Here is a 12547-nt window from a genome sequence, read left to right as displayed (position 1 = left end):
GATATCTTCTTTTGCCTTTTTTTTTGTTATTTTCTTTTCCTGTACCAAAGACTATCTAACACAGCCATACACCTATCTCGACTGAATTAGAAAGCTTACTTGCCTCATGTTTGCTTCAGAGTAAATTTTACATTTTAATATTTTTACATAGGAAACCCTTTCAACGAATCATACAATAATTCTTTTACTACTATATATAAACTCTAAAGCACTAGCTAACAATGCCTCGTGAGAGTTAAAAAAAAAAAACCCGTCGGCGTTGAAATATAGTCGTTAATAGCTCAAAATACTACTTAAGTAAAGACGGTGATTATCGATTTGCGTCCAAAATCAATTTCATAGATGGCTTTAAAGGACATCAATAAAATTTTCTTGTGATCTGAAGACTGTACTGTCAAAGCGATTTCTCGAGATACACCGTAAATGACTAATGCAGTCTCAATTATGCTTAAGATCATTGCTCTTTGAGGGACTGTCAAATTCTTAAAAAATCGATCTGCTTCTTAGAAATTATGCTTGAGCATGTCAATTCATTTTTTTTCTCTGTGTGTGCATGTGACTGTAGTCATGTTTGTACTTCAACAATTTTATATACCAATCTTTCCTTCTAGATTTCAATCATGAAAAAATGAAGAATGGTTGTTAAGATCAGGTAGAAATTTCTAAGTTGAATGATCTTAAACAGCAATGAGAAAGTTAAACCACCGACAAATCGATTTATGCAACCTTCTATGGACGCCACAAGTCTTGATAACTTGTGGCTCATGTGTTTTCGAGTCTTTAGAGAACTTTTTTCCTTAGGTCAAAGTAACGTATTCAAACGAAAGTTGCAACTCCACAACAACATGTCAGTGACAGCTTTATACAATAGTTTCGATATATTAGAGCTTCATCAGCCAGATAGGATGGCGGCCATTTTGCATCAAGAAAGAGATATCTTGATCAGGACTCTGTGACGTAATAGGTTGTGTAACATTATAATAGTACACATCGGTTGTATTGTACTTCAAGCGTCGTAATGGTATACTTCATATCACAATCTATCGAAAGGAACTTTTATTTCGCATTGATTATTTTTTGCATGCTTTATCATATTTCCAAAGTTTCGTTTCAGGTTTACTTCTGGGGGGTGTTTCATCAACGTTTGTCAGCGCTGACAATCACCATAGTAACTGTCAGTGACCAGAGCATCTCAGCCAATCAAAACCAAGGGTTTTGCTGAAATTGTCAGCGCTGACAACTTGTCAGCGCTGACAAACGTTGATGAAACACCCCCAGGTCTCACATGGTGTTTAGGCATTGATTATAACCTATTGTACCAGGGCGACTCCCCCAAAAAAACAAACAAACAAACAAAAAAACAAACAAACAAACAAACAACAACAACAGCAGCCCTGCGGAATTGTAATATCAGTACTCAGAATTCATCAAAACGATTTTATCCTCACGGAGAACAAGTTTATTTACGATTAACTTCTCATCTGTATGTCTCTATTTCGCCGCATAAAAACCTATCTAGATATACATACATGTATATCAGTTGAATTCTGTTCAGCTTTCTGCTGCGTTTTTTTTTTTTTTTTATAGAGGTTTCATTACGTTGATACAAAGGTTTGCACCAGGTTTACATCATTTCTCCATTATAATTCTACTTTCTTCCGTGTGATCTAAATAATGAATAAGGCAAGCAAAGCCCCGGTTCTATCTTGAAGCAAGCAGGGGAGTCAAAAGGAGAATCTAAATAACCTTCGGGTGCCAAGCAAAATGCCAGAGATTAAAAAACAGTCCAGGGTTAAAAATCACTAGGAATTGTAAGAACGAAATTGATCACTAAAAATGTCAGATCAAATGCTACTCCCACTTGCGTTATGTTCGGCTTCGCGCTGCGTTTAATCAAGCTGACACTGTGCCCTGGTAGCTTCGACCCGGTTTGATTTATATGGCATTTACACCTCTCATTGTTAAGTTCACCTAAAATGCTGTTTTAGTTTCATGTAATAGACCTTCATTATCGCCTCACCATGAAAAAGGCCTGTCCTTTTGTCTGAATCTTAACCTCTGAATTTAAATAATTTGTCATAATACTCAGCGTCAGTCACTTATTTTGGCACTCTAATTAGCTTTCCATTTCAAAATTTGGTACGTGTCAAGTGGCTGATGAGGTTTACGCGCTTAATAACTTAACAGCAATGATAGACAGAAAGGGCCCAACAAAAGAGGGGGATGTGTTTGTCATTGATTATTCGATAGCAATTATACTTGCAAGGATTTTCCTATCCTTTAAAATCTGAAATACTATACACGCTGCTGTAGGTCTTGGAATACCATTAGTGACTGCACTTTACTGCATGGTTCTCTTATTTGCAATTCTTAGAAAAGATTTCAAGTTTTGAAGAAACATGAAATATTATTTATCTATTATTTTGTTTAATTATTCATATATTCATAGATTGATTTGTCTATTGCCTTTAATTTGAAAGCAGTGTAGTATTTGTAGAACCCAAGTGTCTCCTTTCAACAAACGGCCATGTATTCGTACTAAACGAAGATTAAAGTCGAAATTCGACAAATATAAAACTCTTGGGGAAAAAAAACCGTAAAACCTTAATGCGACAAATGATAGGGCATGGATTGAAAACAAGACAAAGCGACAAAAAAAAAAAAGACGAGTATCAGAAATGACACCAAATCGTGTCATGACGTAATAGAACTTCAAGTACAATTTCAAAATAAAGCTTTTTTTTTTTTGGGGGGGGGGGGGGGGGAGGATAATTTACTCATGACGCCTCGAAATTTATGTAAGGCATTGGTAATTGCATGTTTAACCCTAACCAGGCCGGGCATTTTGGCCTGTTCTGTGGCCGGGGGAGGGTTGATTCACCCCCCCCCCCCCTCTCCTCCCCCCCCCCCCCTTGGCTGTCGATGGGGCAATCGCCCCGAAAATTGGCACATACATTACCTGTCGCGTAATTTACCAAACTATAAAAGAAACATTGAATTTTCTATTTTTCATATTAATTAATATGCGTGAAATCATAAATTTTGCTCTAATTCAGAAAATAAAGCGAATGGCATCTCAATTTTTGGTGGCATTATTCCTTGTAGCATTCCTAACAATGCACTTGAAAAAATCTGGTATCAAATCAATTTTTCATGTATTCTATTGTTTTATAAATTTCTTATGTATTTTATTGTTTTTCGACCTTTGTTTTTTTCGTTTTTTTTACATAAATCTTATTGCAGAACCTATTTTAAGCATAATTGGGCTAAAATTAATTGATTTCAGCCCGTGAAAGTGAAAATAGTCATATCTTATTAGGTAAGGTTAGAAAACTGTGTACTTGTACACAAAATCACGTTTTTGAGCCATTTCCGGTCTGACAAGCATGTATAAATGATCGTGCAGAGTCGTAACGGTATGTCTGATTTTCTCGAAAATGGTGTCATGAGATGTGCGAGACTTGAAAGTAAAAAGTCAGAGAGGGCGAGGGTTGATTCAACCCCCCCCCCCCCCCCCCCCCCCCCCCGGCACTTTTAGGGTTAAAACGAAATAAAACGTTCAACTGCTGTGGACAAAGGAAGAATAGAACATGCAAACGAAGAACGGAGGAGACATCGATTTTTTTTCCTGTTAAATGATACCGCCAAAGAAACCTAATTAAATGTACCTTGTCTTTCCCCCTATTTCGTTTGTTATGTCAGCTCAAAGTAAGACACCATCCCATCGAGTTCTGTCCTCGTGATAGAACAAAATGCTTTCAAATCAATGATTCTTGTGTCTAGTTATTCGTATTGCAACTGATTGACAAATTACTCTTCATCGTCGTCAGTTAATGCCATCTGTTCAGTGTTTGAGTAGTAACCATGATAAATTTGTCGTCATGGCTGCTATCATTAAGGGGAGGATGATTCAGTCACATTTTGTCCTTGTACTTCTTCTACCAAAATATGTTTTTTGTTTCATGTACACAAATGACGTGTATTTAAATTTCATTTGGACATGTAAAAGTTACTTTGTACTGACTTTGTGTATATGCAATGTCATATTATATGGTTTGGCCGGAAATGAAATAAAAAATGAAATGAAATGAAATTAAATAATTACTGAATACGGCGATGAAGGGCAGTTTGCCAATCATGATTATGCAATAAAAGCCTGTTCGTTGGCTAACAGGGATAGCCTATACACCCACTGGTTGTTGATAGCTTTTTGTTGTTATAGTAACTGTAGTACCTTTAGGCTTTCAATGTTCGATCGAGGGTCATCGTTGACAGTTTCTATGGCAACGGTGTTCAAACCTTGTTCCCGCATCATCAGGGCTAACTCCTCCATCTCCTACAATAATGATGTCAATGATAGCAAATGCGATTGATTAAATAACGGGCTATGTAGAACCGTCGCTACGATGGAAAGATTACAGTACTCATTGCATTATACGTAAAACCAATGTCAAACATGCTTTTACCGTGATATTCATGAGATTTTGATGTTTAATTATGGAAGAGAAACAATTAAATCAAATTGAATTCTAAAAATAGACGTGACTGAAAGATTGTTCCACAGTGTTGTAAGCGTGACGCTGTACGGTCGACTGCTGATTAGATCTTGTTTTCTTTGCATGTTTGGATATTGCTCCAGACCTTGGAATGCATTCGGAAATTTATTCCTTGATTCTAACAGTCCAGTAAAAATCTCTTAACGTATCAATGTTCTATCACACGATTTATACAACAAAAGTTATCAAAGGAAAAGACTAAAAAGAACTATGGGAAGATAGCCTTGATTCAAATGGATTGAGATCCTACTTCCTCTATTGCTTAAGAATAAATCGATTCCATTTTGGAAAATCTATAATCATTTCAAGAAATCGTGACACCTCCCTGGTTAAACAATCTTTAAATCATCATCATCATCATAGTCATGGTAGTCTGCAAATAAATACCCCAGGCCGTCAAACAAGTCACATGCGCTTTTTGCCATTTATTTTTTCTCAGTCCGCGAGTAAAGACTTCCACCATAGTTTTAGTGTTGCCGCGACCTTGTCAACATTGCGGAACTGGCTTCTTCCTACCTTTTTTCCTCTGTTTTGAAGTAATTTGTATGATTATATTCATTCTATTGTAACGGCATAACCAACCTATGACTATTCTTAATTGTATTCATAATGTTGTTCAATTAGAAGCGAATATATCGTACCGACAGTGTAGCTACAGGCAGACCCAGGTAAATTGTTACGATAACACATGTGCGTTTCCTTAGCATGATTGTATAAAAAACGATCTTTTCTCTGAGTGTGTGTGTGTGTGTGTGTGTGTGTGTGTCAAAATGTATTATATCTGCGTATCATTACTCTTCTGCTGTGATACTGTAAACAAATGAAATTGGTTTATGTGAAGTTTTCAATCGTTGTCTGCATCCTTCACTGATGTCGATTGTACAGACAGAAAATGTTGCATGCTATTCCAAACTATATACTCTGACAACAACATTTTTTTCCCTCCTTTTCTCTCTCCCTATATCTATCTATCTATCTATCTATCTATCTATCTATCTATCTATCTATCTCGTCCTCTGGAAATGAAATCATGGCAACTAAAGATACAACATACACGACATACACTTTAATGCAACAGGAAGGTCTTTCCAAGAGATCAATACAAGCTTTGATTACTATACACCAGCTGAATAATAGAAACCTACTTCTCGGAAGAGTTTGACGTTTTGGTAGACAATAGCAGCCCTCTTCCAGCCCATTTCCTTGAGAAGTGCGATCCTAGCTGGGTTAAAGACCGAGTTTGCTGGGTAGATCTGGACAGTGTACGGGTAGTGTTCCGTCAGCTCGTCATTGGCTTGAAACTGTGCTATCCCAACCTGTTATATATATTTAAAGAAAAAATAATGCTCTGTGAAATCAATATTTCTTGAAGTAATACCTTTCATTTCATGTTGTCCATGCTTCGATATGCACTTTCCTGGCATTATTGATTCCCTCTTGAAAAAATAGAATCAATACTATATCTATTTATTTGTTTATTTTTAGATTCAAACTCATTCCCATTTTTATCATACCTGGTTCACGTGTATCCACTTTGGCTTCTAGATTGTAATTCATTTGACACAGAAATCCGCAATTGACGGTGGTAGGAGGGGATAGGAGGATGAGCAGTGTATTAAAGAATGACATTAAAGCGGGAGCAATATATATACAGAAAACTTTGCAATTTATATATTTTCTGGTATTGTCAAAAATATACTTCAGTATTCAAAAGTACGTTTAACCCCTTGACTTCCAAGGACAAAACAATAAATTGAATGTGTAACCATGGTAACTATTTTCCATTTCGTTTTTTATCACGCATTACTTGATATATGCATTTTTTCAAGCTCTTTTCCAACATTGATCCACTCATTTTAATATTTGATTTGATTTGATTTGATTTCTGCAGTATTCTTTCATTCAACAATATAACACAAAGTAAATTGAACAAAGTTATTTCGTGATATTGTAATCTTACAGTGGAAGTACTGGGAAACAAGTAAATGATTGGCTTAATATGTGCATCAATGTTAATCTTATTAATCTTGATTTAATACAAAATGAAGACCAGTACATTGTATTGGTGTTATTTTATGCATATCAAAATTTTAAGCTTTCACGCAGCTGTGGTTCAAGAGACAGATAATCCTTTAATGTAGAAATGCAGGAGACTATTATCATGAGCAGACGATTGACGATGATAATGGCCTCAAAAATACACATTGTACTTTCGACCAAATATATATGAATAATCCAGTCACCATTCACCGAGTGGGGAAATCAATAATTAAGCTTCTATAGCGCATATAACCAATCAATGTTCCCTGCGCGCTTTACAATGGTTATACCATTTTCCAATGTTATCACGAAAACATTTTTGGCTACTTACATTCAAAATAACCATAAAAACCGTAATCATACAACACACAACATAAACTGTATGCATTAATCTACGTAACTTAACTTTTTTTTTTACATTACAAATAATATTCATGTAATATATTATGATGTTCTCACCTGCACAAGATTGTATTCTGCTGCCACCCTGTTTAAGATCTCCCCCACCCTGGAGTAAGTCGGTCCCCATGCCATCAACACTTGGGGAGAGTTATAGATGACGTCATAAAGATACTTCAGGGCTGGGCCCGGCTGACTCTTAGAGAGGGGGACAAAGATCGTTTTCTAACATTAAATTGTGAAAGACACAAACAGGCTATCATCTGATGCTAAGTGAGTGATCATCATGAAATAATTTGAGATTCAATTTGACAAGTTGATATTCCTTTTCCCTCATCTTTTTCTGCTTTTAGTAATTATATAAGCAAAATTTGAATATCATTATCTTTATGTATGACCAATGTCTCATTCAAATTACATGCATTAGTACATGCATATAGTATTGTTATGCGTGACTTTGCGATATTCATGTCTTCTCCATTTACCATGTTTACAGTTGTTTGTGTTGAACAGCCTAAATCAAGTGTAATCAGATACCACTCAAGTTAAATGATGGAATTCACAGTTAGAAAAATCACAATTCAATGAACTAAAGCCAGATACGTAATGTCCAACTTAGAGACATCGTGAAAATGGCCGGTTTAATGATTTGTTATGTATTCTGCACAAAATAAAAGCTTGCTGTAAACTAACAGCACACCAGTTATTTCACTTTGCTGTTTGTCATTTTGAATTCTATTGGAAATCACTTTGAGATTTCAGATCTACATAAAGTAAGAGAAAACTGTTCTGCTCAATATTTCTTAATCTTTGGACTTACTGTGCCAAATCAATAAAAGAAACAGCACTTGCAGAGTTCATTGTATAGGAAAACGTTGTATTTTGCAAACACGTACAATGTGTATTTCTTATTCAATGTTTCCTTTCTAAGACATCTAGAGGGGGAAAAATGGAAAAATGATTGTGAGAACCATCTTACCTGAGTCCAGTTCCAAATCATTCGCAGCTCGTAGTCTGGCAGAAGACTTGGTTCATTGTTCACGTGATCGACAGCCATTAGAACTGTACAAACAAGCTGGTCAAAGTAAGCATTGCTAAAGGGCAGAAAGCCGGCAATGTACAGTGGTGTCTTTGCTCTAGGTAAACCACCACCACCACCACCATCATCAGTAGCATCGGTGTTTCTTACGTCGTTTGACCATCGCGCTTCGTTCGGCCAGATGTCTTTATACTCTGTGCAGTTTTGCCATCGCTCCAGCGTGGTTGAGAACCCGACCGATGTCGGCGCAAGGTGAATTGAAACCAGGGAGGCGACGATAGGACAAAATATTTGCCATCTGAACATTTTCCTGTCGAGCAGATTTATTATTAGAATGATAAGATATCTTATGAACTCCCTCCTTTATATGTCACTCACATATAATTTAGCACAGGCTTCTAGCAGAGCCCTGGTGTTACATCGAGAACATCTTACGTCAAAAGAAGACATTGCTAGAAATATCAATTGATTAACACATCCACTTTGAGAAGCACAATAAGGACTTATTTACCACTGACTAGATTAATCAAGCTTCAAAGAGTGCATAGACATTAATTTCTTATAATATTTCAGATATAATATCTCAAATAGTTTTTCTTATTTTTGTTTTTGTTTTATTCCTTTGCGGTGTCGTTCATGTAATCAAAGAAAGACGCAATCGAACAATCAGAACGAAGACAGATTACAACCAGTAACTGTGGCAAATCTATCCTACCTCATTCTTCTTCAAGAAAGGGTTCGATTAGATTGTGAGTGGTTGTCAGAGTATGGGATTATGATATCATGTGATTTGTTTGGCCTGGAGGATTGGCCTGATTATGACTATCTGTGATAAATAACTAAGATATTATTACTCTCAACATCAAATCAGTAACAAACAAGTGGAAGGAATATGCAATGTTGATATAAAAAAAACAACAACTAGATATGTGTAATTCTCTCAACGTTTTCTCTATATCGTTGCAATACTGATGGCGATATTAAAAACTTTCAATTAACATTCATAAATTTGAACGGATCACTGTCCCTTTTTCTTTAAACTCTGGTTGAAACTTATCTGGGGAATTCTATCCCAATATTTCTGCACTTACTTAAGTCACATTTGGGTTTCATTCCTCTTTAATATTCTATTCTAGAATATCTCATGACATCCAGAATTCTACAAATATTGATTAAAAGTGTTGAAACTATTAATTTATTAGTTGGTTATTATACGAAGATACACGAATTCAGCATATGGGGATTATGAAACCTTTACGATAATTTCCCGGAAAAGGACTTAGTGAAAGCAGGTTCACAGGGAAGTATATACTTAATATCAATATACATAGTGCAATATCAAAGCGTAGGTAAACAAGCAATAATTTAGCAAGTAGGGACTGTAGGCCTATGTTAAAAAACGCACAGTAAAGATAGAATGGAAAAGGATTATATTGAGACTACAAGAAGTATTTAACAAGTTTTTTCATGTAGGCCTATAAACTTGTATTCTTTTATGATTACCTATGGAAAAGTCCGTCACAAGTGATAATTGATGATGGAATTTTATGATCTTGGACCATCAATAAAATCATTGCAAATAGTTTTTGATTTTTTCATTCATAAAGTTGATGTCACTGATATTGCAGCAATTACAAAAAGCGACAGTTCTTTCTAATTTCTGGACTACAGCGCGCCCAAAGCCATAATATTCTATGAAGTGTTATGTTGCGTCAACGTAATGCTATGTGCAAAGAAAAAAAAAATGTTTTTAAGAACTTGTATTACCTTATTTGGCGAACGAATTCAGAATCTAATTTTTCCAGTCGAACTTTGGCACGTCCAGTGGTGTGTATAAATAGAGAGGTATGTTGGATGAGAGCGATCATCTATCGAGCTGATTTTTATGGAATGATCGCGCCCGATGGCCAATGCGGATTACAATATCAATGATGAGTTTATCATTCTTGTGCGAATGAAATTCCGCGATGTCGAGTGTGTTGCTTGAGATATCGCGCACATACTCTCTCCCTTCTGCTACACACGCACGCATGCACGCACGTACACACACACACACACACACACACACACATACACACATGCACATACGCATACACGCATATGCCTGTAAGAGTATACCCTTGAAGTCACAAAACTTAAAATGTTTTGGTAATGGCCAGAAACCGTAAAAACCTAAAAAAAACAACAACAACAACACACAAACATATAAAACACGGATGCAATATAATTTCATCTATATGTACATACTATAATAGCAATAATAAAGTCACAACAGAGGAATGCAGGGAATGCATTGATAGCCAATTTTGATTTAATGAATAATCCGAATTTTCGAGGAACCTTCCTCTTCTTCAGGGATGACAGTGCGAATATTCATTAAATCAAAATTGGCTATCAATGCATTCCCTGCATTCCTCTGTTGTGACTTTATTATTGCTATTTCTAGTACTGCCAATACGCGGAACAACTACAATGTTTGGTACATACTATAATATATATGTTTATAGTATACATACATTCATTTATTCATCACAACTAAAATTACAATAATACAGTTAGGTTATGACGTCACAATCTTCCACTGACCGCCCTACGCATCTTTACTGAATGTTTAGTTTTGATGAAATAAACGAAAAATACATATCACCTTACTGAAGAGTTCTGAAAACTTAGCACGAACATTTAAAAGCGTCAGAGGTTGAAGATCCCACCTTACTTATTGCAAGTATTCTATATTTTCCTATTTTGCATGTTTTTGTGAACAGGCCAATGGGAGAGGTGAGCGGTGATGACAACATCACGTACTTTTGTTCGGAGAGAGAGAAAAAAAAAACAAGTGTAGGGCCTAGTGGCTTTTTGACATCATGTCTGCAGCCTTCATAGCTCACTGTAATGTCGCGGTGCTGAAAGCGTTTTTAACGCTATTACTAACCAGTGAATACAGTCATTGTGACTCGACTGCTTTTTATTTGGAGCATCTACGCCATATTTTACATAATGTAGCTGTATTATGTACACTGCACTTCCGTTATAACGAACATGGTTATAACGAAACTCTCGTTACAACGAAGTAAACATTCTAGTCCCAAAATTATTGCCCATTATATCTTTATAAGAATACTTCACGGGCCTACTGTTCCGCTGTACCGAACTTGGGATTTGAACGCAAGTAAATCGCAGGTCTCGATGACTTCGTTGGAACGGGAGTGCACTGTAGTATATTCGGATTCGCACACATGCTAGATCTCTGGGACTATTAAAAATCCAACAAGGTCGGTCTTCGGCTTCCTATTGACTCACATGCAGATATCAACTCACACCTTTACTAAGCGTCTATAGTTGTGTTAAAACTGTCTTTTTCTATATATATGGCACGCTATACACGACTCCAGTGGGAGGCCCTAGACCAGGATATCTCATGTTTAATTATTGGGTTATAAGGTTGAAAAGTGTGTTGAAATCAATCGAGTAGTGTTGAAAAAAATGTATACCTTATATCAGTAAACAAGCCTTATACATGTAGTAATTGCATTAACGGATCACATGGAACAGCATTTCCTTTTTATCTAGGAGTGTTACAATTCGAAAGTATCCTCCAATTTTATAGACTTCGCATCATTTTAAGACTAAACTGTTTCTGGTAGCATGAAGAAAACATCCTTCACTGTCGCTGCATTTTGAAACGAATAGCAAGACAAACAATAACACAAAGCTCACAGCCAAAAATGTGTGTTTTTATGTGATAAACATTATCATTTAATACATAAAATACATCCAGTGCTGTCCAAGTACAAACAAACGAGTAGGCACCCCATGTCAATGAGCATTCACTTCAGTATAAAAATAATAGTCCAAGGATGAACAGCTTATTTATGTGATAAATCTCTAAGTGATAAAAGTGGATATATGCAGAGCAATCCTGCCCTCCTGAGTCATATCTATTCACGGAATGTTTGCTTAAATGTGAAAGCATTGTTGGGTTTCCAAAACTGGGGTAATGGGTTCATACGTGGACCACTATACGATGAGGTTTTGGATGCAGGATACACATTTCATATATCAATGGGTGATGTTGGCTACTGGCTGCTTGATTAGCCAAGAGACTGGTTATCAATGTAATTGAAACAAGTCATTGTCATTAATAGCTGCATTAACGTACATTATGGAATGACTATCAATTCCCCAAGATGATATGACTATCAATTTGAATGATGTCTGCTACCCTACTGAACTGGACCTTTAAATAGCCTCACCCGATGATAATCCATCACTCGATAAGAATGTCTGTTACAATGAATTCAATATCCAATTGACTGCAAATACATTTTTTCGATCTTTTTGTTGTTGCTGTTGTAAGGACAAAATAAAACAGAAAACTGAGCCATATATATTTGTAGCATTATCAAATGAAGATATAAACTCACTGTTGATTCTACAAAGTAATTTCACCCATATGATATAAATGTTTACTGCGTAACAATGCATCCCAGTGATGACCTTTTTGGAAGTTCAT

At 36.0% G+C, this 12547-nt stretch overlaps 1 protein-coding gene across 1 annotated transcript in view; it reads right to left on the bottom strand.

Annotated features, from left to right (window-relative positions):
- LOC139743076 (gamma-aminobutyric acid type B receptor subunit 1-like) overlaps positions 1–12547 on the bottom strand; it is a 25661-nt gene extending 13114 nt beyond the window's left edge. The window contains exons 1-5 of the mRNA XM_071653584.1: positions 12483–12547; positions 7975–8314; positions 7056–7193; positions 5702–5872; positions 4235–4336 (exon numbers count right to left, since the gene is read on the bottom strand). Of these exons, the coding sequence (XP_071509685.1) occupies positions 4235–4336; positions 5702–5872; positions 7056–7193; positions 7975–8314; positions 12483–12547 (816 nt within the window). The remainder of the gene's footprint in view (positions 1–4234; positions 4337–5701; positions 5873–7055; positions 7194–7974; positions 8315–12482) is intronic.

The sequence above is a fragment of the Diadema antillarum genome, unplaced genomic scaffold (assembly GCF_040938485.1).
Source record: "Diadema antillarum isolate AM-2024a unplaced genomic scaffold, OU_Dant_1.0 seq00001045_RagTag, whole genome shotgun sequence".
NCBI lineage: Eukaryota > Metazoa > Echinodermata > Echinoidea > Diadematoida > Diadematidae > Diadema > Diadema antillarum.
Note: the sequence above shows the minus strand (reverse complement) of the source record. Positions and strands in the feature narration are given on the sequence as shown.